At 47.0% G+C, this 26,960-nt stretch overlaps 1 protein-coding gene and 2 pseudogenes across 3 annotated transcripts; 1 reads left to right on the top strand and 2 right to left on the bottom strand.

Moving 5' to 3' along the window:
- Positions 1-331: 331 nt before the first annotated feature.
- Positions 332-1,434, bottom strand: LOC136139168 (cytochrome c oxidase assembly factor 8-like; annotated as a pseudogene).
- Positions 1,435-4,185: 2,751 nt separating this feature from the next.
- LOC136138874 (asialoglycoprotein receptor 1) lies at positions 4,186-7,773 on the top strand. 3 transcript variants are annotated; one of them, XM_065897741.1, is made up of 9 exons: positions 4,186-4,393; positions 4,616-4,734; positions 6,048-6,164; positions 6,292-6,387; positions 6,459-6,530; positions 6,717-6,803; positions 6,906-7,057; positions 7,133-7,239; positions 7,370-7,773. In XM_065897741.1, the coding sequence occupies exons 2-9, from the start codon at positions 4,668-4,670 to the stop codon at positions 7,530-7,532; spliced, it is 861 nt and encodes a 286-aa protein (XP_065753813.1). In that variant the 5' UTR covers positions 4,186-4,393; positions 4,616-4,667; the 3' UTR covers positions 7,533-7,773. The 3 variants fall into 3 exon arrangements, with proteins under 3 accessions (XP_065753813.1, XP_065753814.1, XP_065753815.1); XM_065897742.1 differs by having other exon boundaries at positions 4,330-4,389; positions 4,651-4,734; XM_065897743.1 differs by lacking the exons at positions 4,186-4,393; positions 6,048-6,164 and having other exon boundaries at positions 4,668-4,734; positions 7,370-7,532.
- Positions 7,774-14,044: 6,271 nt separating this feature from the next.
- LOC136139167 (FUN14 domain-containing protein 2-like) lies at positions 14,045-22,795 on the bottom strand (annotated as a pseudogene).
- Between the last annotated feature and the right edge of the window lie 4,165 nt (positions 22,796-26,960).

Here is a 26,960-nt window from a genome sequence, read left to right as displayed (position 1 = left end):
CCCCACCAGGGATTGAACCCGGGCCCTCAGCAGTGAAAGCCCAGAGTCCTAACCACTGGACCTCCAGGGGATTCCCTAAATAAAGTTCTAATGTTTTCTTGCCACACCCTCTTTTTTTTTTTTCCCCCACAGTGCTTGGGTTTTATTTAACATCACTTCCGTGACCAAGAGCCAGCTTGGAATCCACAGTCAGGATGGAGCCACATGGGCCACAGCGCACCAGGACCCGCGTCCTCCCAGCCTGCCCTGCACTCACAGGTTTTAGAGCCCTCGTAAAATGAGCTCCTATAAGCAGCTGCTTCTCGTGGAAACTCCGACACCGGTGGGTGGTTCAGGGTGGGCGGGTCAGGGTGGGCTCCTCATTGCTGGTCTTCTTTTATTTCAGTCTAAGCTTGTTCCAAATCCTCTCCAGGGCCACTTTTCCCATGAAGAAGGTGATGGCAAAATTACGCTTGTACCAGTCCCTGTTATAATACATGTGCTTCCGAAAATGTTTACTTAAAAATTCCTTGTAAAAGTCAGCCATTTCGGGCTTCCCTGGTGGCGCAGTGGTTGGGAGTCCGCCTGCCGGTGCGGGGGACACGAGTTCGTGTCCCGGTCCAGGAGGATCCCACATACCGCGGAGCGGCTGGGCCCGTGAGCCATGGCCGCTGAGCCCGCGCATCCGGAGCCTGTGCTCCGCAACGGGAGAGGCCACAGCAGTGAGAGGCCCGCGTACCGCAAAAAAAAAAAAAAAAAAAAAGTCACACGTTTCTTCTGCATTCAATGTTGCTTTTTGACCTGATTCAGCTCTCAGTTCCAGGCCTTTGGCTTTTAGTCTTGAGTCAATAAATTCTTCTTTTTCCTAAAAGAAGACAGCTATCAGAACTCCCTTTCTTCGTCTTTTTGTTTTTCCTTGGATAGGACACAGCTCTCAGTGCTCTGGAGAAGTCTGGATGTGGATTTCCTAAGTGGCCCATCTCAAAGCCTTTAGAAAAGTCAAATTCTGGTTTGCCCAGAACTGTTGGTTCCGTTCTTGTGTTTCTTGTCTTATCTCTTAACTTTTGTTCCAATGGTGATTCATTTTCAGGGATGTAAAAGTGAACAGGTTGAAGGCTGGAATATTTATCTGGGGGTCCTATCCAATCATGGCAAGATTTTCTTGGAGGGCAGAATCTTGAGACCTGCTAGTGTTGGAGGGTTTCCTGCAGAGGGGGGATGGCCGTGGCTCACCGTGGGGACAAGGACACTGGCAGCAGAAGTTCTGGGAAGCATTCCTTGGCGTGAGCCCTCGAGTCCGCCTCTTGCCACCTTCTTAATGCATGATCTTGTGATACCCCTGGGGCACATGTCCCCCCAGTTTGGAGACCTCTGTGCTTCTGAATGACATTCAAGATGCCTCACCCTGAGATTGAAGGCCCTCCTCAGGGTGGCCCAAGCTACAACTCTGGACATTTCTCCCACTCTTTCCAGGGTCACTTGCTTATTACAGCTGATAAAAATCCTTCCTGTTCTTTCAGGGCAGCGTCACAGACCTCCCCTAGGGAGCCTGGTGGTGGGATTCCCAGGTTTGGAGCCCGGCCTCTCTGAATTGCTCTCTGCATGTGCTCCATATCCCAAGGTGAAGTGTACTCAGAGGGGACAGCGTCGCTTTGCATGAAGAGGCAGAGTTCTAAAAGTGGCCCCCCAAGATTCCATACTGTCCTCCCCAGCACCTGAGGACATGCTGGGATATCTCTCTCACAATTGTCATGTTATAGGGAGTGACCCTTACCTATGGCCGTACACATTGTACAGGGGGCTGGCTTGTAAATCAGCACCCGGTGTATCGTATTGTTTGTCTGGCTTTCTTCATAGTGTCTCATCACTTCTGACTCCTGTTCTTAAGTTGTTGTGTATGTCATGTACACAGCTGACCTTAGGACAGGAAGATTCTCCAGGTGGGCCTAATCTAATCCCAGGAGCCCCTTTGAAAGCACAGGGGGAGTCAGAGAGATCTGCACCTTGAGGAAGATTCCAGGCGCTGTTGCTGACTTTGCAGATGGAGGGGCCATGCGATGAGGAAGGCAGGTGGCCTCGAGGAACAGAGGGTGGCCCCCAGACGACAGCCAGCAAGGAGATGGGGACCTCAATCCTACGGCTGCAAGGAACTGGATTCTGTCAGCAACCTGAAGGAGCTTGGGAGCAGATTCTTCTCCTTTGCCTCCAAAAATGAATACAGTCCTGCCAGCACCTTAATCTCAGCTTTGTCAGACCCTGAGCAGAGAAGCCAGCTTGGACTTCTGCCCTACGGAGCTATGAGCTAATAAATGGGTGTCATTTCAAGCCACTAGGTTTGGGGTGCATTGTTCCTCTGCAATAGAAAATGAATACGCGAGGCTGTGTCCCTGAAGACCTGGCATAATTCAAGGTATACATTCTTTTTTGTTTTTTGGCCTCGCTGCGCAGCTTGTGGGTTCCCTGACCAGGGATCGAACCCAGGACCCCTGCTGTGGAAGTGCGGAGTCCTAACCACTGGACCGCCAGGGAAATCCCAAGGTATATATTCTTAAAGGGATAAATGTAAAGAGTTCTCAGGGTGCATATATCTACCGCCATGTGTTGTTGTTTTGTTTTTAGCTACTTTTTAGTTTCTCAGGATTATCTCTGGTATCGTACAGGTGGCTTGTAAGTCAGCCACGGGGTGTACCGTGTTGTTTGTCTGGCTTTCTTCAGTGTTTTATCACCTCTGACTCTTACCCTAAACCTGTTGGCTTTGGCGTATTTTTTTGGCACTGGTCCAAGTACTGCTCCCTAAGCAATGGGTTTGGGAATATGGTTATAGGGTAGAACCAGCTTGCAGGAACATCTTATTCCTGTATAAGATGCAAACAGAAGAATGCACAGATCTTAAGTGTACAGCTTTCAGCAGTTTTACAAACTGAACACAGCCTTGCAACTGGCATCCAGTTCAAGAAGTAGAACATTTCCATCGCCCAGAAGCTCCCTTCCAATCACCACTCCTGTAAGGGTGACCATTATTCTGACCGAAACATCGTAGGTTTGTTTGCCTGAATAAACCGGATCGTAAGCGATAATATCAGAGAAGGCCAAATTAACAGCCCAACAGTCACCAAAATTACTGGCCACAGTCCCAGTGCATGCAAACAACGTGGGGCTTTTCAAGACACGGACAAAGGAGATGTAGCCAGGGCTTCTTATTTTATGCAAGGGACGTGTTCCTGAATATCTCATGTAATGTAAACTCTCCTAACTCGGGTCTAGTTTTCTCACTGAAATAACTGTAACCTAGGATCCCCGTGACTTCACACTTGGTCCTATAGTGAGACTTATTAACGTCTTTAACATTGCCCAATTTCTAATTTAGCATAATTCCAATCCAGACACTCCTCTGAACATAACACTCCCTGAACTCTCCCTGGGGCTGTGAGGGACCACTTTTAGCATTTCTGGGACCCCGGGGCCCAGCTATGGTGACGGGACGGGACCCTGGTTCTGGGGGCAGCACACAGGTCCTGGAGTCTGGCTGCCCACATCCCAGCCCTCCTTGCAGTGTGAGCCTGGGTAAGGTCTTACCATTCAGGGTCTCGGTTTTCTCATCTGCGAATCGAATAGGGATGTGCTGGGGGGAGGCTAATGAGAGGAAGTAATGAAGGAAAAGCACACAGGAATCACTGGAGGTTTGTTGGCACCAATCCCGGCTGAGTGGGAAAAGCCTGTCCTCCTGCCTCTCCCCGCACTGCCCCCTACGCAGCTGCGAGGACTTTACTCCCCCCGGAGAGGAAAGCCATTCAGCCGCGGGCTGGGGAGTCTGGCGGCTGAGCCCCAGTGAAGCCGGGCCCAGGCTCAGATGCCAGGGTCACAGGCCTGGATTGGGCAAGAGCAGAGATCGGCCCCTCTGATCCCGGTCAGGGATATTTGGAGACACCACCAATTCTGGGAAATTCAGAGGCAGGAAGTGAAAGGGGGGAGGGGCAGAAGGGAAACGGCAAACTACACCCTGGCCCCTCCTGGCCTGGCCCCCTCCCAAACGGTGCCATGAGTGAGGTGACTGCATACAAGGAATGGGGACAGACCGGGGAGACTCCCCACCCCTGGGAAGAAAAGAAGAGGCAACCCATCCCCTGCTCCCAGCCCCACACCCCCAGAGTTACAAATCCAGTTCTACCTCTGTTTACGTCCAAAGTCCCGGGCACTGGAGATGCCAGGTTTGGTGTGTTTGGACACATAGACACGCAGACGCACAGACAGGCAGACGCACAGGGCTCAGGGCCCTCATATGGACCCTGCCCCCTCCTCTCCCACCACCCAGGGCTGTCTGCACACCCTAATCCTCCAGGCTTCAGCCCGTTTCTTAGCCTGGGATCTGTGCAGCATCGAGGGACCCAGGAGTCAACCTTGAGACCTTCAGCAAGTAAAAGGGGAAGAACGGCTGTGGGGGGTGACTAACTGGGGGGTGGGGTGGGGGAGGGGATGGAGGGGACCCATGTCAGGAGGGCTGGGGATGGAGTGGGAAAACTGTAGAAGACAGAGTTTGGATGTCAGGCCTGGGAGGGAATGGGAGCAAGAAGAAGGGTCTCCTGCTGATCACCTAGAAAGGGACTGGACCACACACCCCAACTCTGTTCAGCCGTAGCCTCAGCCCTAACTCCAGCCCTGACCTGGTCCCAGGTCCAGCCAGCCCTACCATGACAAAGGAGTATCAAGATCTTCAGCATCTGGACAACGAGGAGAATGACCATCAGCACAGAAAAAGTGAGGGGAGGCCGCCCCCCATTTCTGAAAGGCGAGCATTAGGTGGCTCTCGCTCTCTCCACTCAGCTCCTGCTTCTTTCTGTAACCCCGACGCTCCCTGGGTCTGCCCCACTCACAGGGACACAGCGTCTGAGCCTCCCCTCTTAGGGGAGGTGCAGGGTGTAGGGCTGGATTTCCTTTCTTGGTGACGGCTGCCCCCAGGCTTCTGCATGACCCTCCTGTCCCTCACCTTGTCACCGACTTCTCAGGACCCTGGGGAGGGGGGCGCCCAGGGCCGTGGGACTAACTGGAAGAAGTTAGGCCTCCTTCTTCTTTCCTCTTTCAACACCCTGTGAGCCTTGGCCAACTGTGTGAGTGTGTGTGAATGTGTGTGAGTGCATGGGTGTCAGGGATCAGTTTGGTCAAGGGGAAGATTTCTGGGACGGCTCTGAGGGATCTCTGATTGGGGGAGGATGAGGCTCTCTTACATCAAAAAGCAAGCCCCGGGCTTCCATGGTGGCGCAGTGGTTGAGAGTCCGCCTGCCGATGCAGGGGACGCGGGTTCGTACCCCGGTCCGGGAAGATCCCACGTGCCGCGGAGTGGCTGGGCCCGTGAGCCATAGCCGCTGAGCCTGCGTGTCCGGAGCCTGTGCTCCGCAACGGGAGAGGCCACAACAGTGAGAGGCCCGCGTACCGCAAAAAAAAAAAAAGAAAAAAAAACAAGCCCCCTTTCTTTCTCCTGCGAGCAGGGTTGTTGCTTCGGCTGAGCCAGGATGAAATTCTTGGTGGATGGGAGTGGGCAGCGACCTTCGATGAGGGAAGGGACTGCCGGCAAAAATGGAGGGGAAGCCCCCATATTCCAGCTCACTGGGACAGGGCTCCCGGGTGGGAGCAACTTGAGGGACCTGAAGTCTGGCTACTCCGCCTCTTTCCCTGTGCGCAGCCAAAGAGGAGTGGGATTCGAGGGGTGACCAAGAAATCCACTGCTCTTGCCTCACCTGCAAGGCGCCCCCCCCCGCCCGCCCCCCCCCCCCCCCGCCCCCAGTCTCCTCCAGCTCGCAAACTCCGTCCATCCTCCAGGCTGAGTTCTGAGACTGCAGTGACTCAGCCAGGCCAGCAGGTGTCAGCAAAGGCCCAGGGCCTGGGTAGGGCTCCGGCGGGTCAAAGCTTCGCGCCCCTCCCCACCTCCGGTTGCCTCTGGCTTCTCCGGGCCGCCCACCGCCCAAACTTCTTCGTGTGTAACGTTCCTCCTAGTCGGCTAGAGGAGGCTCAGACTACCCTCCTTCTAGGACCCCAGAGCTGCCCCAGGCTCCTGATGCCCTCTCCTCTTGCAGGGCCGCCTCCTCCCCACTCACTCTTTCGGCGTCTCTGCTCCGGACCCAGCCTCATCCTGATCTCCATCGGCCTTAGCCTCCTGCTGCTGGTGGTTGTCTGTGTGATCGGATCCCAGAGTGGGTTCCCTGGGGGTGGGCTGGGAAGGGAGCAATGTTGAGGGTGGGTGGGTAGGGGACGTGCTGGCTGCTGTGATGGTTGACACAACCTCCTAATTTTGTCCTATCCACACCCTCTTCTGCCCAGACTCCAAGCTGCAGGAGGAGCTGCGGGCCCTGAGAGAAACGTTCAGCAACCTCACAGTGAGCACGGAGGCCAAGGTCAAGGCCCTGAGCGTCCAGGGTGAGGAGGGCTGGGGCTGGGGGGGCTGGGAACGTAGGGACATTGGGACACTGAGCAAGTCTCTCCTCTAGGAGGAAATGTGGGCAGAAAGATGAAGTCCCTGGAGTCCCAACTGGAGAAACAGCAGCAGGACCTGAGTGAAGGTCAGCAAGGGAGCGTGCGTGCGCGCGCTTCCGCATGCAGGATACAGGGGTCTCTCAGGCCAAACCAAGGGGCCTTACGGCAGGAACATCTGTGATCCATCTTCACGCCCCAGCACGCAGACGACAGAGCCTTCCCAGTCCCCTCCCCCACTCACTCCCCTCCCGCTCTGCCCTCTGTCTCCCCAGATCACTCCAGCTTGCTGCTCCACGTGAAGCAGTTTGTGTCTGACCTGCGAAGCCTGAGCTGTCAGATGGCCGTCCTCCAGGGCAATGGTGAGGGGGTGGGTGCTGCCCAGCCCCGCTTTCCTGCCCACTTCCCCTCAGCCCCTCACCCTCCCTCTGCCTGCCCCCGCCCCCACCCCCCACCCCCACCAGGCTCTGAAAGGACCTGCTGCCCGGTGAACTGGGTGGACTTTGAAGGCAAATGCTACTGGTTCTCTCGCTCGGGGAAGCCCTGGCCCGAGGCTGAGAAGTACTGCCAGCTGGAGGACGCCCACCTGGTGGTGGTGGGCTCCTGGGAGGAGCAGGTGAGGGCCAGGCGGGGCACGGCTGGGAGGCTGGCAGGTCTAGGGAGAGATCACCAGCTCCTCCTCTCTCCCCAGAAATTTATCCAGCACCACATGGGCCCTGTGAACACCTGGATGGGCCTCACTGACCAAAACGGGCCCTGGAAATGGGTGGACGGGACAGACTATGAGTCGGGTTTCAAGTGAGTGTGTGCGCCCCACAGCTCTGCCCTCCGCCTGTGCCCCAGCCTGGCGGGTCCCAGGGCGCCAGGGGCTGCTCGGCTTGGCTGAGGGTCTGGGCCCCTCGGGCCTGCATCCATCTGGTCTCTTTAGGAACTGGAGACCAGAGCAGCCGGACGACTGGTATGGGCACGGGCTCGGAGGAGGTGAGGACTGTGCCCACTTCACGGACGACGGCCGCTGGAACGATGACGTCTGTCAGAGGCCCTACCGGTGGGTCTGCGAGACACAGCGGGACAGGGACAGCGAAAACTAGCAGCCTCCTCTCCCCCTAATTTATTTCCTCAATGCCTTTACCTGCCATAGGGCTCCTGGTTTGGGGACCCTCCTATCTGGGGGCTTCTGGATTTTCATCTAAGATTTAGAGGGAAGGGTAGTGTCTGAGGAATGTAGACTGATGTTTGGAGGGGCGAAGAGATTGAAACCCATGCCACTTTCTGTGGTTTGCAGGTTATTCTTGTCAACTTGTTTTTTAGAGTAAAAAGAAGAGAAATATATGAAATATTCTGAGTTGTCTTGTTGTTGGGGATTAGGAATTGGGATTGGGCTGGTTGGCACTAGATAGCCTTGGGCAGGCAGCGGGTCATCCTGAGAACTGTCTGGGCTTTGGGCCAGGTGGCCTGGATTTGTTATTTACAGGTATGTGAGTTAGGGCAAGTTATTCTGCTCCCTGAGTCTCAGCTGTAAAGCGGCATTTGGTACTGATGTTACTGAACTCAGTTTGGGCTGCTCGTCTCTCAAGGATCCAATACCGAGAGACAAGTGCTGGGTAAAAGGAAATATAGCTTTACTGAGGAAGCTGGCAGTCCTGGGGAGGAGGTGGACTCATGTGTCAAAGAACCAACTTCCCCTTGCTGATCAGGGCGCACGGGCTTTTAAAGGGGAGTTTCATGGGTACATAGGCAGGGCAGGGGGCTACATGCAGAACAGCACAGTTGGCTCTGATAATCACCTTGAAATTGGTCATGCGGAGGTCTGGTCAGCATCATCTTGATTGTTTCAAGTATAGTTAATCTTCAGTTCCAGGGTCGGTTTGTTCCCATTTCCTTGAGACCAGTCCTTGAATTGTGCAAGATGGAGCAGCTTGTGTCATGACTACAGTCTGGTCATTGTGCAGTTACGTTTTTCCATTTGGTGGTGGTTTTAGTATCTGCAAAACAACTCAGGAGTGTGCCTCAGACACTATGTCTATGTCCTTCAGGGAGGAACTAAAGATTCTGTGATTCTATTGTCCTAATCATTAACTTCTTAAGCTTGTTTTTTTGTGACTCAGGGGAGGCTTGGGAGAGTACAGCATTTTATTATTTTTTTTTTATAATCAAGAGACAGGGGACATGGAGGGGCTTTTGTACCTGGGAGGTCCCCGCAGGGTCCTGCTTGGTTTCACTGGGATCATCCTGCCTCCAGCAATGCCCCCAGGAATAGAACCACCCCAGTGTGAATAGAAGCAGCATCCACAGTTAGGTAACAAATACAACAAATGCAAAGGTGAACCCACAACCCAGAATCACCAACATGGGAGGAAAACCAATACCATGGAAGAGAAAACCACAGCAAATAGAATCCACAACCCAGATGGGAGTTAACAGGACAAACAGATGAAGACTTTATGGACACTTATGGGTTTATCAACCGAAATGGACAAATTAACCCACAGATAAGACCTCCACTAATTCTAAAAAGGAGCAATGCTCTGACCACAATAAAATAAAGTTAGAAATAAACACAAAAGTATAGCTAAAAAAGATCTATCAACATATACATGACTCACCATCTTTCTAGATAACTTGAGTTTAAAAAAAAATAAAAATGAAACAGTCAAGTGGTTTAGAAGTGAACAAGGAGAACACTACAGACTGAGATTGTGCGATGGTATAAAGCAGTTCCCCAGAGGAAAAGTATATAGCCTTAAGCACATTTATTAAAAAAAATAGGAAAGGCTGAAAGGAAATAAGCTTATTTTTAACTTAAGACACTTGAAAAAAGCAAAACTTAATGCACTAGAAAATAAAAATGTAGATATCATCAGTAGAAACAAAATCTGATTCTTGGAAAAGGTAAATAACAAACAAATATGAAGGAGAATAAAGGAAATACAGGTACATGATTTTAGAAAGGAAAAAGGTTACAGAAGAACAGATATAGAGGATATAATTATGTAACACTCTCTGATTTGAAACAGCAGAGTACAGACAGTTTCTCCTACCATTGTTGTAATTTTTAGGTTAATCCCTTAGAAACAGAGCTTTTAACTTCCAAATTTATAAAGGGGAAAAAATGAAGAAAAAACAATCTAAAGGGTGGCAGGAGAGGTGAGAAAAACAGAACAGGTAGATAAGAAAAATCAAAATAAAGAGTTATGAATCCAAATATGTTGATGATTATATTAAATACAAAAGACTAAATAATCTGTCATCTGTCTATCTACCTCTTTATTTATTTTGGCTGCACTGTGCGGCTTGCGGGAATCTTAGTTCCCTGACCAGGGATTGAACCTCGGGTCACTACAGTGAAAGCACCAAGTCCTAACCACTGGACTGCCAGGGAACTCCCTAAATTATGTTTTTAAAAGACATGAACTTACAGACAGAATAAAAGGTAAAGTCCAACCACATGCCCAAGAGACACATCTAAAGAGAGAAGTTGAAAGCGAAAGTATGAGAAAGATATGTTAGGAAAATTCTAACCAAATAATTATCTTATTTTTAAAAATTAATTTATTTGGTTGTGCCAGGTCTTAGTTGTGGCATGCATGTGGGATCTAGTTCCTTGACCAGGGATCGAACCCAGGACTCCTACATTGGGAGCGTGGAGTCTTAACCACCGGACCACCAAAGAAGTCCCCAATAATTTTCTTATAAAGTACACTTTATAAAAAAATTATTATTCGAGATAAAGAGGGTCACTTCCTCATGATAAAAGGTTTAGTTCAGGGCTTCCCTGGTGGCGCAGTGGTTGGGAGTCCGCCTGCCGATGCGGGGGACATGGGTTCGTGCCCCGGTCCGGGAAGATCCCACATGCCGCGGCAGCGGCTGGGCCCGTGAGCCATGGCCGCTGGGCCTGCGCGTCCGGAGCCTGTGCTCCGCGGTGGGAGAGGCCACAGCAGTGAGAGGCCCGAGTATCGCAAAAAAAAAAAAAAAAAAAAAAAAAAAAGGTTTAGTTCAACAGGAAGATACACCAGTGTTAAATATATGTGCACAGAATAACATGGCCACAAAATACATGAAATAAAAAATCTGGAAGTACAAAAAGACAAATCTATATTCATAGTAGGAGATTGTAATGCACCTCTGTCGGTAATTGATGTATCAAGCAGACTGAAAAATCACTAAGTATACAGACGTTTTGAATGCCAGGTTGAAGTATAATGATCCAATGGACACATTTAGTATAGCGCACTCATCAGCTACAGAATACTCATTCTTTTCAAGTATACTGGTACATTTTTTTAAAAATTGAGCAAATACTGGGCCATAAGGTAGGTTTTTTAAAAAATAAATTTATTTATTTTTATTTTTGGCTGTGTTGGGTCTTCGTTGCTGCACGCGGGCTTTCTCTAGTTGCGGTCAGCGGGGGCTACTCTTCATTGCGGTGCGTGGGCTTCTCATCGCGGTGGCTTCTCTTGTTGAAGAGCGCGGGCTCTAGGCTTGTGGGCTTCAGTAGTTGCGGCACGCAGGCTCAGTAGTTGTGGCTCGCAGGCTCTAGAGCACAGGCTCAGTAGTTGTGGCGCATGGGCTTAGTTGCTACGCGGCATGTGGGATCTTCCTGGACCAGGGCTCGAACCCGTGTCCCCTGCATTGGCAGGCGGATTCTTAACCACTGCACCACCAGGGAAGCCCCCATAAGGCAAGTTTTAACAAATTTCAAATAGAGTATTTTCGCTATAATGACAAAAAAATGTAAGATTCCTATATAAAATATTAACTAGCCCAATTAAATGGTGTATTAAGAGAGATAACATATTCAAGTAACAGCTATGCCTTGAGTAAGAACTCAAAAATGCTTTAACAACAGAAAAATCTATTCATAAGATAGACACAGAGAGTACAGAAGACTACATTAATGGAGTACAAAAGAAAAGATTACATGATGCAGAAAAAGCACTTGGCAAAAGCTCCACACCTATTTATGATAAAATCTTTTAGGACCTTGGCTGCTTCTGTATTGTTGCTCTACTGTTCTCAGCATATGAATTCTATCACCTGTTCCAAGATGACTGCCCCACTCCAGCTGTGACACATTCTGGGCAAGAGGAAGGTGAGAAGAGAAAGAGAGAAAACTATATCCATGAAGGGAAGAGATAAAACAATATGATCGTTCACATGGAAAATCAATATCAATAAACAATTAGACCTAATAAGAGGATTTAGGAGGTGTATCTGTTACCTATCATCACAGTGACATATAAAGAATATACAAGAACAAAATTAAAATCCTTGCCAAATTCATATAGGAATTCAATGTGATAAAAATACAAGTTTCAGCTGGATTTTTAAAAGCAACTCAGCAATCTTTAAAAAATGATAAAAGTCAATTTGAGAAAAAGAAGAGTAAAAATTGAAAGAAAGGGAAACCAGATTTACCAGGCATTAGAATATATTGCAAAGCCATATTCATAAAGACAGTATGGTAATTTTACAGAACAGACAAATAGACCAATGGTATGGAACAGGGGGCTTGGAGACAGAACTATGCATAAATGGGAACTTAATATATAATAAGGGAGGCATCTCAAGTTGGTGGAGGAAAGACATTATTGGGAAAAGTGGCTCTCCATATTAAGAAAAAAAAATTGATACCCAACAACACATTCAAAGGTGGATGCTGGATAGATTCAAGACTTAATATAAAAGGTAAAATTACAAAAATAATGGGAAAAAGGGAAGGAGAATCTTTTACCTATGAGTACAGAAGGGCTTCAAAATAAGAACCCCAAAGCACATACCATAACACACACACACACACACACACACACACACACACACACAAAATCAGTGAAATTGACAGTGTGCAAATTAAAAATTTCAGCTCAGTGACAATGTATCAGTTAGGCTCCCAGCAAGAAACAGATGGCATATATGAAATGGGTAATTGGAAGGTGTTTTAATAAAGAGATGATTTACAAAATCCTGTAAGCAGGATTAAGGAAGCCACGAGAAATAGGGCAGGGACCCAGGTATCCCAACAGTGGGGAGCTGGTGGCACCTTCAGGAGCCCAGAGAAAGAGAAAGCTGCATGGAGAGGGCCTCCGGGAGCCAAGCCGTGACTTTTTCAGTCTGTGACTTGTGGTTGCAGAAGGCAGTTAGCCCACAGCTACCCAGCAGGGAGGGAGCTGGAGAGTCAGTATCTTCATTTCCCTCCTCTTCCTCCCTCTGATCTCCTTCCAGGGCTTGAAGCCAGATGGCAAGGGAACACTTTGATGCAGCCATACAGCTCAGCCTCTGAGGCCACAGAATGACATGGAGAAGGGTAGACAGTGGATGCAGAGGGACAAACAGAAGACATTCAGCACCAAAGGAGCCCAGAGATGAAGAAATAGATAGGAAATCTACTAGGGAAGTAGCCAAGGATATAAACAGCAGTTCACAGAAGAGGAACCCCAGGGGTCCAATGTGCATATGAAGATATGCTTATAATCACTAGTAGGGAGAGAAATGCAACTTGAAACAAACATCAGTGAACCATCCCTTTACACCCATTCAGTTGACAAAAATGAGAGAGGAAAAGTCAAGTGCTGGCAAGGATGTGGGGGAAATGGGAAACTTATATGCACGCTGATGGGAGCATAAATTGGAATAGCCATTCCGCAAGGCATTTCGTGGAATTAAAAGTGCATGTATACCACGATTCCTGCAGTCCTACTTCTGGGTATACATACCAGAGAAATTCTCTCACTGGTCCACTCTGGGACACTGTGGAGATGTTCATGGCAGTGCAGTTTGGGTAGCAAGAACTAGAGGTGACCTAGGTGCCCACTGATAGTATGTGGTGCTTGTGCCTGAAGGGCTACGGTCCAGCATTTAGGGACAGCAATTATGGCGCAGCTACTATGGAAAAGAGCATGGCGGCTCCTCAAAAAATTAGAACTAGAACTACCATATGATCCAGCAATCCCACTTTTGGGTATATAACCAAAGGAAGTGAAATCAGTATCTTGAAGAGATACCTGCATCCTCATGTTCCTTGCAACATTATTTATAATAGCCAAGATACGGAAACAATCCAAGTGTCTGTTGATGGATGAATGGATGAAGAAAATTATATATATATATATATATATATATAATAATCCTGCCATTTGTGACCACATGGATGAACCATGAGGACATTGTTTATGCTAAGTGAAATAAGCCAGTCCCAGAAAGACAAAACCTGTATGATCTCACTTATATGTGGAATCTAAAAAAGTCAAACTCATAGAACCAGAGAGTAGAATAGTGGTTGCCAGGGGCTGGGGGTGGAGGTGGCAGAAATGCTGAGATGTTGGTCAAGGGATACAACGTTTCAGTCATAAGATGAATAAGTGCTGGGGATCTAATGTACAGTGTGGTGACTATAGTTAGCCGTAACATATTGTATACTTGAAATTTGCGAAGAGAGTAAATCTTAATTGTTCTCACACCAAAAAATTGGTAACCATGTGAGGTGATGGATATGTTAATTTACTTGATCATGGGAACCATTTTACAATGTATATGATCAAATCACCATGTTGTATACCTTAAAAAAATCACATTGTACAATCTAAAAACATACAATTTTTATTTGTCAATCGTACTTCAACAAAGCTGGGGAAAAAAAGTTTAAAGCGTATTGCACAGAAAAAAACCCCAGTGACTACATGTCCATACAATAATAAGAGACACCTAAAATCAGCATTGAATGAAAAAACTAAAAAATAGAATACTGCCTAGAACTCAAGAACACTGATAAAAATCAATAGCCTAGGGCTTCCCTGGTGGTGCAGTGGTTGAGAGTCCGCCTGCCGATGCAGGGGACACGGGTTCGTGCCCCGGTCTGGGAAGATCCCACATGCCACGGAGCGGCTGGGCCCGTGAGCCGTGGCCGCTGAGCCTGCACGTCCGGAGCCTGTGTTGCGCAACGGGAGAGGCCACGGCAGTGAGAGGCCCGCGTACCGCAAAAAAAAAAAAAAAAAAAAAAAATCAATAGTCTACACACACAGTAGCACTACGTACATTTCAAGGATCCATACATTTTCAAGGACACGTCTACCCCATTCAAGCGGTTGCTTTAAGGAAGGGAGGAGACTAGGACGTGAGCAGGGTGAAAGGGGGCATCACTGAGAGGACCTTGAATAGCCCGAAGCTGAGAACTGTGAGTGAGAGAAGCTCACACCTTATCTTTGGTACGGAAGGAAAAACGTTCATGCACATCTCAACCTCCACTCTGCTGGGATTCTTAATGGGGAGAGATGAGAAATAGGACCCAGAAAAGGAGGTGAATCATCGCCTGGACTACTTCTGGAGGTTGATCCAGAGCGAGAAATAAGAATAAAATGGTTAGACAGGAGAAGGTCAATTTAAAAACATTGCAGACATTATGTAGCTCCCATTTTGATGCAATAGGGACTACACAGCATCACCTGAGAAAGACTTTTCTCAGAGAACCTTGAACTTGAATCTAATTAAGCTTCTCGCGCTAACTACTAGTTTACAGGAAATTTAGTGGGGAGGGGAGCACGCACGCAGGTGTGCATTCTGTCAAATCCAAAAGGGGGAAGATTTTACAGAGCCAATTTCCAGTTTCTTCAACAAATAAATGACAAGGGGAAAAAAAAGAGGGAGGGGGGATTGTTATAGATTAAAAGAGCCTTAAGAGGCATATCCTGTATGTGCAACATGGGGACATTGGCTCCTGATTTGAACAGACCAATTGTAAAAAGACATTATGTGAATATCAGGTAATTCTGAATATTACCTGGATAAGGCATTATTGTCAATTATTTCTGGTATATAGTATGTATTATGGTTAAGTTAAAAACAGAAGATTCTGTATTTTAGAGATGCATGCTGAAATATTTACAGGTGAAATTACATGTCTGGGATGTGCTCTGAAATAATTCAGCAGGGTCAGGGGGACAGGTTGGGATGGGTGTAGAAGAAACAAAACCGGTCATATGTTGATAATTGTTGAAGCGAGTGATGGTACGTGGGTGTTCATCATACTATTCTCTCAGCTTTTGTACATATTTTATTCACCTCAGCTGAATTAGAAAATGCAGGTCTGCAGATATGATTTAATGAAAATATGGGCCATAATAGATTTTTTACAAGTGCAATATGGGGGAAAAGATATTTTGCTTCTCCAGAAAAGATGGGCAGATTTGACTTCACTAAAATTAGAAACAAGCAATAGACTTGGATGAAATATTTGCGACATTTATAACAAGCAATTAATATCCAGAGTATAAAGAACTCCTACAATAACAAGAAAAAGAAGCAACCCAACAGAGAAGCAGGATATTGTAGTAAACATTTGTCATCTGTTTTAGGGAATCCCCCATTATGTGCATACTTGAGGCCATAAGTAGCCCAAGGGGGACATATTCTCCCTCTCGCCTCCCTGGTGTACCTGGGGTGGGCTTGTACTTTAGACTTTGCCCACTGGACCCTCTCTCCCAGGATGTTTTTTTGTTTTAAATTTAATTCATTTATTTGGTTGCGCCGGCTCTTAGTTGCATCACGTGGGCTCCTTAGTTGTGGCTCGTGAGCTCCTTAGTTGTGGCATATGAAGTCTTAGTTGTGGCATGCATGTGGGATCTAGTTCCTTGACCAGGGATCGAACCCAGGCCCCCTGCACTGGGAGCACGACGTCTAAACCACTGTGCCACCAGGGAAGTCCCGCAGAATGTTGAGTCTGGAATGTATGATGCAAATTTGTGGGGATAGTTGGAAGTGGGAGTTCATGCTTAAGGTCTTTAGGAAATTAAGTAAAAGAATCCAGGCTGCAAAATAATGTATACAATATAATCCCATCTATGTAATATCCTCCCCAATAAAAAGCCCTGCCATTGCTCTATATTTCCTTAAATCACTCCAGTGATTGTCGCTTTTCTCCTGTATTTTCATCCTCTCCCCCTCCATGGATTCTCTCCATGTTCAAAGACTTTCTCATCAAAAATTCCCCACCTGACCTGGTCCCTCTCCAGCCATTGTCTTACCTTCCTCTTTATTGCCTCAAGCTAACCTTGCTTTGGGGAATAAAGAGAGGGGCTGTGGCCTCGATTTGGGGGAGGCAGACCGGGGAGGGTTCCAGGGTTGTGGAGTTACAAGGCTTGTCAGAGGTATTAAAGAGACTGGTAAGGCACCAAAGGCTAGAAAACTCAGGAATATTGGGGTTACAGATTGACGTGTGTGTTTGTGTGTGTGTGTCTGTGTGTAGGTATTTATGTTTGTGTCTGTGTGTCTCTCTGTGTGTATGTATGTTTGTGTATATGTTTATGTATGTGTCTGTGTGTCTGTGTGCATGTGTATGTAATGTGTGTCTCTGCATGTATGTATGTGCGCATGTCTGTTTATGTTTGTCTCTGTGTGTGTGTGTGTGTGTGTGTGTGTGTGTGCGCGCGCACATGTGCATGCTGGGAAGGAGAGTCAGAGGAGAGGAAACCATGTCCAAGTTAGCCTTTCCTGCCCCTCGTTGTGTCCCCTGAGAGGACTATCCCTCGGGATCACTCTCACCTGAAGAGACACAGGGCAGCCTACTCCCAGCTCTGTTCAATGCTGCGTGAAGGTGCTGTGATGTTTCTTGGCAGCAGGGAAACCAACCAGCTCGAGTGATTCTCCTGTAAAACTCCATTGTCTCACATGAGTTAGAATCCCCCAGGAGGCCTGTCTTGGTTTGAGTCTCTTCCAGAAGGGTCTCTCCCTGAGAGAAAGGCTTGAGGGAGGGAGTTTTCTTGGGAACTGGTTCTAGAAAGAAGGAGGGAAGACAGGGGGAGTGGGGCAGGAACCAGAGACCAGTAGGGATGCATCGCCGGGGTTGTTGCATGCTTCAGGAGCTTTGGGCTATGGGACTCCCCAGCATCTCCTGAGCTACCAACCTAAAGGAGGGGTGGCTGGAGCATTTCCCCGCAGCTCCTGTTCCCTGTGGGTTCACTCCTCGGCAGGTCTGGGCTGTACTTGGCTGACCAGGCAGCTCCTAGCGGTGCTGGCTCATGCTGGAGGTGGGATGCTGTCAGCAGGAGGACCTGCCCGAGCTCACGTGGCACTACCCCCTCTGCTGTGGCTGCAATAGGAAGCAGTCAAGGGGATGTGATGTAGGGTATCAGAGGTGTCTACCGCAGGCCCTATCCCCAGACTGCAGAAAGAAACAAGAGGATGCTCAATAGCAACCAATACATAAGACCCCTGAGAATGAACTTAGGAAATGTGTAAGATGTGTACGAAAACAGCTGTAAAACTCTAATGGAGGTCATAGGAATACTTGAGTGCAGCCAGCTTATCCTTGGCTAGGGAGTCTCAATAGGGCAATGGTTTTAATTTCCCCTAGATTAATGTATAAAGGCAAGGTTATTCAAATCAAAATTCCTATGCAATTTCTTTTAGGAATTTGACAACATGAATAAATGTGTGAGAATAACCTGCAGGAGAAAACCCAACAATCAGGGAACTTGTCCTATCAGATATTAAAATAGAAGGTAAGTAATTAAACCACACTTGGCACTGGCATGGGGATGGACAGATGAATCAGTGACATGGAATGGACTCCAGAAACGGATCCGGGGACTTAGTAGGGGCTGTTTTGTTTGTAAGTGACAGAAATCCAGTGGGAACCAGCGTAAGCAAAGAAGGAGTTTATCAGAAGGATTGTGGGGTGTCTCATGGGATCTCGGGGCAGGGGTGCAGCTGGGGCTCATGATTCAAAAGGGGGACTGGAGCTCTATAGAGGACCCAGGAAGTTCTTTCTGTGTATCAGCTGTGTTTTTTCAGAGCATCTTCCTCATTCTTCTCTCTTATTGCAGGATGGCTTCTCTGCTCTTCAGTTCACATGCTTACAGTACTCCTGGGTTTTATAGCCTACATATTCTCTCTCTCCCTCTCTCCTCCCGCCACCCCATCTCCTTCTCCCCAAATTCCCAGGGAAGACACTGATTGTCTCTCTCTGGGTCAGCTAACTCTGTGCCAATAAACTGGAGCCAAGGGTAGGGTCATGTCATGGCATCTGCTGTAGTGACCACATGGAAAGGAGGGGGAGGGTTTACAGAAATGTGGTGATTGGGGGATGGAGGCAGGGATGTGCAAGCCAAACAATAGATATCTATTATATCCAAGTACATATAGGAATTTAGTAGATAGCTGTGATGTAATAAGAAATATATATTTGGTATCTGTCCCCAGTTCCTGACACAGAGCTCCTAAATCCCTTGGAATTTCCTTGGTGATAAGAGCATCTTTTGTTCTAATGAGGCTCCTCTTGGTGGAGTCCTTCCTGGATGGCTTCAGGATGGGGGCTGGTCACCAGAAAGATCAAACCATGATGAAAAACTTGGAACTTTCAGTCCCACCCTCCATCCTCCATGGAGAGGAGAGAGGCTGGAGACTGAGTTGATAACTGATCAAAAATAATTGATCATGCCTATGTGGTGAAGCCTTCATAAACCCCCTAAACTTCAGGGTTTGGAGAGCTTGTAGGTTGGGAAACACATTCAAGTATCAGGAGAGTGGGGCCCTCTCAACTCCACAGGGACAGAAGCTCTTGCGCTCAGGACCCTCTGGACTTTGCCTTATGAAACCCTTCATCTGCCTGTTCATCTATATCCTTTATCATATCCTGTATAATAAATCAGCAAATGTGTTTCCCCGAGTTTTGTGAGCCCTCATAGCAGATTATTGAACCTGATGAGGGCTGGTTGGTCAGAAGAACAGATGACAATCAGGACTTGTGATGGTATCTGAAGTGGGGACAGTCTTGTAGGACCAAGTGCTTAACCTGTGGGTCTGTGCTAACTCCAGGTAGCTGGTGTCATAATTGAATTGTAGGACACCCTGCTGGCATATGCAGAGTTTGAGAATTGACTCGTGTGTGAAAATCCCCCACGTTTGATGTCAGAATTGTTGTGAATAGAGGAAACCAGAGTTCTCCTTTAATAATTAAGGAGACATTTCAAATCGGAAATGAAAAGATGCAAATTCTGGTGGGACACTTATCCAATTCATTGACCTCATCACTTAAAAAATATTGGGCGATGGTATAATTCATTTCTTATGTGCCATCTTTCTCAATTCTGAATGCCTGGAATGCTACTTCTCAAAAATGCCAGTTCAAATATTACATTTTATGCTGACAGACCAGGAATAGTAAAATTGGTACGGAAAAGTTATGGTTACCCCATAGTTTTAATAAGAGGTGAAGAAAACTTCAAATTTCAAAGCTTAAAACCCTTTCTATGAAATAAAACTCCAAGAACTTCTTCCCCCCTGAAGTCACATGTTTTGCCAAAAATAAACTCTTTTGAAATAGCCATGGAATGCATTCCACCTGTATGGTGGAAAACTTCCTGTGGATAATATCTTTTCATTTATTTATTTATGGCTGTGTTGGGTCTTCGTTGCTGCGTGCAGTCTTTCTCTAGTTGCAGTGAGCAGGGGATACTCTTTGTTGTGGTGCGCGGGCTTCTCATTGCGGTGGCTTCTTTTGTTGAGGAGCACGGGCTCTAGGCACGCGGGCTTCAGTAGTTGTGGCACGCAGGCTCAGTAGCTGTGGCGCACGGGCTTAGTTGCTCCGTGGCAAGTGGGATCTTCCCGGACCAGGGCTCGAACCTGTGTCCCCTGCATTGGTAGGCGGATTCTTAACCACTGTGCCACCAGGGAAGTCCTCCCATGGATAATATCTTAATGCCCCTAAATGATTCACCGTCTGGAAATCAACTGATTTCCCTAAGGACCTTCCACCAAACACCATACCTTCAGCACATACATTTAGCATAAATTCGCCCATATTCAGATTTTTCAATTATAGTGCTTATGTTGCCATTTTTGTCAGGATTATAATAGCAGGTACCAACAGTTCTGTTTCTGTAATCTAAAACCAACTAAAAAGGAAAGTAGAAACCTAGATGCCAAAATATTTCATACTTAAAGGCAAATGCTTTAAGTTAATTTCCACGCAGCACATAATAACGAGGTCTATGCACTTGCTACTTCTTTTCCAGATCAACAGTTTGGAGCAGGATTTGAGGATCCACTCAACCTCCAAGGTGACACATCTTGGAACAATTCTGGTAAGTATCCAAGGTGTGGGGGAGAAGAAACATTCTTGCTGACCTAGAGATTAGCCAAGTGAGGCATGTGCTGGAGAAGGGTCTCTTCCATGGTCATCAAGTTCATGTTAGGGCCATATTAGTTAGCCTGTACCAACAGATGTCTGTAGAAAGCCATTCGGATTTGCAACGGCAGGGAGGAGGACCCGGGAGAAGAAGAGGAGGAGACAGTGTCTCTCTCTCTCTCTCTCTTTTTTTATACGTCCTCTCCCCCATTTCCTACTCAGTGTCTCTTGATGGAGTGTAGAGTCTGCTGGTTGGGAAACACAACTGACACATTTTGATGAACGATGGAAGGGGAAAAAAAACCATCCAGGGACGATGGAAGTGGAATCGTCCTCCTAAGGATGCCATACCAAGCCAAAAGCCTCCGAAAAGTACCCCTGTCACTGGAACATTCTTCCTCACAAATGATGCCATCTTCTTGGTTTTGCTTTTGAGGTCAATAGGTATCTGGTTGCTCTTAGGGATCTTCAGCAATTTCTGGGCTTTCTTCATATCCTTCTCTACTCGATGCCAGTAAACTTTTTTTTTTTTTAGAAAGTACAAATACTTTCTTGCTCACCTTTCACACAAAGCCATTTTCTTTCACAGCTTGACAATATTCACATGTACAAAAGTACAAAAGCCCAGCAAGAAGCGTCATGTAGATTTCAGTAACGGTGAGTGTCAAACATCAATGCAGCCAGGCTTTTGTTTTCTGCAGCAATAATAGAGGGCCTCCTGCTCTAAGCAAAAATCTGTCCTCTTATTGGTAGAGCATTTTTTCCATTACAAAAAAAGTCTCCTGCCCAAAGCAAACTAACTTGTATTTGCTGAGCCAGTGGTATTAACTTGTGCATAAAACAAGTTTCAGTTTGCTGTTTCTTCTAGCAGATTTCAAATGAGAAAATAAGGTTGAAGGAGGAACTTGTTTTGAATGGACGCCGGTCAGTTTGAATTGCTATCCTTAACTAAATGCCTACATGTACTATAGGTTCACAGCTTAGTTTGCTTTTATAATCTTTATGGATTTTGGCGTGTTCAAGGTTTTCAGAGTTGAGCATATGGTACAGTATTCCATCGAAAGGATAAGGCTACTGAATGTGCTATCTGCAGAAGGACTCATTTAATAGGAACTGACCTCGAAGTTCTATCATGAAGCAAATGTTGCATAACCTCTCAATAAAAAGCCAATCAGGGGCTTCCCTGGTGGCGCAGTGGTTGAGAGTCCGCCTGCCGATGCGGGGGACGCGGGTTCGTGCCCCGGTCCGGGAAGATCCCACATGCCGTGGAGCGGCTGGGCCCGTGAGCCATGGCCGCTGAGCCTGCGCCTCCGGAGCCTGTGCTCTGCAACGGGGGAGGCCACAGCGGTGAGAGGCCTGCGTACCGCAAAAAAAAAAAAAAAAAAAAAAAAAGCCAATCAGGACAGAACTGTGCTTGGAAAACAGGCCTTAGAATACTTTAAGGAAAATACATATAAATGGATTGTTAATATGAGGAAGGTTTCCTAGTTGTAAATCTAAAAAAAATGTAGGAGAATCTTCATTTTTCAAAACTGCGTATTGAAAACATGAAAACTACTTATTCAAGTAAGCTGCCAGTACACTTTGATGCACCCAGCATGGTTTGCAAACTGAAGGAGAAGAGAGAATCTACCTCTCACAGATGTTGCAGCCAACTTTCCAACCTCTTGGAAAATGAACCCCATGTGCCATCCAGGGATGCCTCCCATCAACAGTGGGGTGGTCACACTAGCCTTTTCTGCACGGGGCCCAGACTCCTACCCAGACATGACTGCTCTTAAGCAAATCATGCAAGGTCCAGTGGTTCAAAACCTTCCTCAGAGTTTCCTTGCCTGGACACAGCCATGTAGGCAAGCTTGTCTCCTGAGGACACTGCAGGGGCTCCTTGTGGCCCCTTCAAATTATCTTTCCCTTGTCGTGCTTACTGCCCTTCTCGGCGGGCTTGAAGCAACTATAATTAAAATTATAATCCTTTCGTACCCTGAATTCCCTTGCTCCTCTTTCCCTCTGTCTTTCTCGCCAGGCAAAACTCCAACCCCAGTTAAATTCTTTTCCTCTTGCTCTGGTCCTGCACCCAGGCAGGTGGATGTGGCTGTATGAAGCAGTTCCAATAACAACAAAAACACCAGCACAGGGCTTCCCTGGTGGCGCAGTGGTTGAGAGTCCGCCTGCCGATGCAGGGGACACGGGTTTGTGCCCTGGTCCGGGAACATCCCACATGCCACGGAGCGGCTGGGCCCGTGAGCCATGGCTGCTGAGCCTGCGCGTCCGGAGCCTGTGCTCCGCAACGAGAGAGGCCACAACAGTGAGAGGCCCGTGTACCGCATAACCTGTCTGACTTTAAAATTGTGACCAACTTCAAGTGACTCTTCATCACTGCCCGACATTCCTGCAGGTTCTATACATTGATCTGCTCTCCATTTCTCCAAGATCGTTGTTTTATAATTTTTCCTCTCTTGATCCTTCCTCACTTTCAGTCAATGACCTTGCTTCTTGCTTCACTGAGAAAATGTCTGGTCTGATGAGAAGCCCCCCCCCAACCCCACCCCACCGACCCATACTCCGTGGTGGAGACCACCTGGTTCGGCACTGATCTCATCTCCTCTCACCGATGGTGGGGGAATTCACACCCCAGCCTCCCTTGGAGGTAGGTTGCGTCAGTGTGACTGGCTTCTGTAGTGTGTGTCCGGGCCTGGCCATAATGCGTCCTACTTGGTCCTTCTCATTCTGTCTCTTTACTTCTCAGCTGGCCAGATGGAAGGGATCCTAAGGAGGCCCTAACGGACAGCAGAGCCGAGGCTGGCAGGGGCCTGGACCCCTAAGCCGCCCCACTGAGGAAACCTGTCCTCCTGTGTACAGTGATGTGAGTGAGAAACACGCTTTGTGATGCTAAACCACCGAGATGGGTGTTACAGCAGCTAAGGAGACACTCACTTTCCCACCTCCAGGTACCAACTCCCATGCCTGCATCTCCACCCACACACCTCTCCTTCCCTTTTGTTAATGGCGGTGGAGCCTCTCTGCTCCTATCAGAGACCCTGGAGCCCACACCTCCTCACTGATTCCAGGGCTTCCCTCCCCTCTGCACCCATGAGTTTTCTCTCCCTGCTGAGCCATTCCCACAAGTTACAAACAAGCTCTCCCCACTCCCGCCTCAGACGCCCGCTCTCTGGAACACGGACCACTTCAGCAAATTCTCAGCTTCTTTGCTTCTCTTTAGAGCGAAACTCTTTGAGTTGCTTTTTCGTTGTCTTCACCTCCTAGTCTCTTTTTAATAAAAAAAAATTAATATTAAGAGATATTTCAAACCTACAGAAAAACAGAAGAAAAATAATCCATATACCCAGCATCTAGCTTTCATAGGTCTTAATATTTGGCTGCCTGTATTGCTGATATATTTTAAAAGTGATACCTACTCATTTAAAGCCACCAGCGTATCTGTTTCCAAGCCCATCCTGTCCCTTTCTCTTCCTAGGTAAACAAACCGCCCTGAAGTTAATGAGTTTTTGTGTTTTAATTTGTTTACGTAGTATGTGCCCATTACCAAAGGCTAGCATTATTTTGTGTGTTTCTAGACTTTACATACGTAATATCCTACTTATAAATCATTCTACAAGTTGCTTTTATTCACCCAACATTTTGTTTGTGAGATGTATCCATGTCAATGTATGTAGAAATATTTTTATGTCCATATAAAACCGCAAAAGGGTTCCATTTTTTGACTACTACAATCTCCCTCTCTCCCATAATTTTAATTTTCCTTCTGATGCTCAGTTGGGTTGTTTTCAAGACTTTGCTATAACAAAATTTTCAGATTTCTATTTCTTCTTGAGTAACTTTTGGAAAGTTATACTTGTTCTAGTAATTTGTCCATTCTATTTTTATTTTCAAATGTCCCAATATTGTTTATAGTATTCTATTTCTTTTCAATCTCTGCTATATCTGAAGTTATATTTCCTTTTGAATTGCATTTTTTTCGTGATTGGTGTTCTCAATCAATTTCAAAGAAACAACCTTTGGCTTTGCTGATAATCTCTGGTGAGTCTCTGTTTCCTATTTAATTAATCTTGGCTCTCAGCTTTCTTTGAGTTATTCTGTTCTTTTCCTAACTTTCCTAAATTTATTTATTTTATTTTATTTTAATTTATTTTTGGCTGCGTTGGGTCTTGCATTGCTGTGCGTGGGCTTTCTCTAGTTGCGGCGAGCAGGGGCTACTCTTTGTTGCGGTGGCTTTTCTTGTTGTGGAGCACAGGCTCCAGGCACGCGGGCTTCAGTAGTTGCCATACGCGGGCTCAGTAGTTGTGGCTCACGGGCTCTAGAGCGCAGGCTCGGTAGTTTTGGCGCATGGGCTTAGTTGCTCTGCAGCATGTGCGATCTTCCTGGACCAGGGCTCGAACCTGTGCCCCCTGCATTGGCAGGTGGATTCTTAACCACTACGCCACGAGGGAAGCCCCCACTCCTAACTTCTAAAGAAGGCTATTTAGTCTATACTTTTCTTATTTATTTATTTTGGCTGCGCCGGGTTTTAGTTGCGGCATGCAAAAATATGGTTCCGGAAGGTGAGTGGACCATTCTGGTGTATCCTCAGGGTAGAGCAAGGAGCAGGAACTGGAGGGAGTGAGGCTGGAGCTGTTCCCTGACCAGGGATCGAACCCGGGCCCCCTGCATTGGGAGCATGGAGTCTTAGCCACTGGACCACCAGGGAAGTCCAGTCTGTGCTTTCTAATAAAAAGACGTGAGAATATAAATTTTCTCCTATGTTCTGCTTTTGCTGCATCCTACAAGTTTTGACGTGTAATATTGCTCAATTCTAAATATTTAAAATTTGTTGGTGTTTTTTTTGATTTATAAGACATTCGAAGTGGGTTTTTAAATTTCCAACTGTACAAGAATGTTTCAATTTCTCTACTTGTTAATGGCTTCTTACTCACTGAGGTTTGATGAGAGATCTATATGATATTCCTTCCTTGAGACTTGTTGAGACTTGCCTCCATCCTGTTACTCAGCCAATTCAGTATAGATTCCAGGTGTGCTTGAGTAGACTGCGTAATTTTTAATTCTTTGGAGCAGGGTTTTATATGTGTCATTAAATCAAGATTTAAAATTGGGTTTTTCAGATCTTCCATATCTTTGCTATTTTGGGAGGGGGGGCATTGATCGATTAGTAATTGCAAGAAGCATGTTGAAATCTCCCACCATGATGGTGGATTTGGTAGTTTCTCTCTGTAGTTCTATCAAGTTTTCCCTTTATATTTGTTGAGGTTATTTCATTTAAGTTCCTAGAATTCTAGTTGTTATATCTTTAAAGAATCTTTGAATCTTTTATCATTTTATAGTAAGCCCTCTATCTCTGAAATGCCTTTTCTGTGGGTCCAGGACCACTAGCCAATACATCCCTCTGAGAGCTTGGATGCAGCCTTGGGATCAGCAGTCAAGCCTGGAAACGATGTCCAAGGTGGAACAGGAACGCAGGGCAGAGACAACATGGTGAGGAAAAAGGGAACGTGGCATGGAGGATGGACTTGGTATGCCGCTGGACGAGGTAAAAGGATGTAAGGCTTCCAATGGTTGACCGTTTCTTGCATCCTGGCACGTGTGATGCTGGTTTATGGTGGTGACCTATTTTATGCTCCTCCTGGGGGACAACAGTCACCTTGTGTTATGTGTCAGACTGGAGCAGTGGGACCTGGAGAAACCAAGCAAACAAGGAAAAGATTACCGGGGAGTGTGGCTACATCCCGTATTAGTCAGAACTCCCTTTTTGGAAGTGGTAGAAACCAAAAGAAGAATTTATTGACTCATAAAACCAAACCTTGTGAAGGACAGGGGTGGAGCTGATCTTTGAGGCTCCTGGAAGGAACCCAAATGCTGTTAGGATGCTCTGTCTTTTTCTGCACGTTGGCATGTTTCTCCCAGATCTGCTTCTCCATGAGGCCATAACCACTGCTGCTAGCCGTTCTAACATCCTCAAATCTCCAAAAGGGACTTCCAATTCAAACACGTCTGCAGAAAAGTCAACTTTAAATGCTTTGCTTGAAAATTACATAAAAGCAATAAAGAGAATGGAAAATTCCATTTTCAATAAAACGAGAAAATAGACCTATCCACAGACAGCAAAATTCCAGCTGTGAGTAGGCAGAGATTGTGATTAGGAGAAAGGGAAGGTGGGAACACGGCAAGAGGATGGAGGGGCTGCAGCTTTCTGAAAGTCTGAGCAAAAATATGGTTCCGGAAGGTGAGAAGACCATTCTGGTGTATCCTCGGGGTAGAGCAAGAAGCAGGAACTGGAGGGAGTGAGGTTATTCTGTTCACTGTTTGTTCAGTGAAGCAGAGGAGTTGGGGCTCCACAAAGACTCCCACAGTTGGGCCTTATTTAGAGGAAGCAGCTGAGGAGAGAGCC

This window comes from Phocoena phocoena, chromosome 19 (genome assembly GCF_963924675.1).
Source record: "Phocoena phocoena chromosome 19, mPhoPho1.1, whole genome shotgun sequence".
In the NCBI taxonomy this organism is placed as follows: Eukaryota; Metazoa; Chordata; class Mammalia; order Artiodactyla; family Phocoenidae; genus Phocoena; species Phocoena phocoena.
This window is presented reverse-complemented; position numbering and strand designations above follow the sequence as displayed.

Excerpts from the sequence above, each read along its gene's own strand:
- LOC136138874 (XM_065897741.1), top strand. The coding sequence starts at position 4,668 with ATGACAAAGGAGTATCAAGATCTTCAGCATCTGGACAACGAGGAGAAT. Across the intron at positions 6,388-6,458 it reads CAAGGCCCTGAGCGTCCAGG|GAGGAAATGTGGGCAGAAAG; the intron begins GTGAGGAGGGCT and ends TCTCTCCTCTAG. Across the intron at positions 7,240-7,369 it reads GACTATGAGTCGGGTTTCAA|GAACTGGAGACCAGAGCAGC; the intron begins GTGAGTGTGTGC and ends TGGTCTCTTTAG.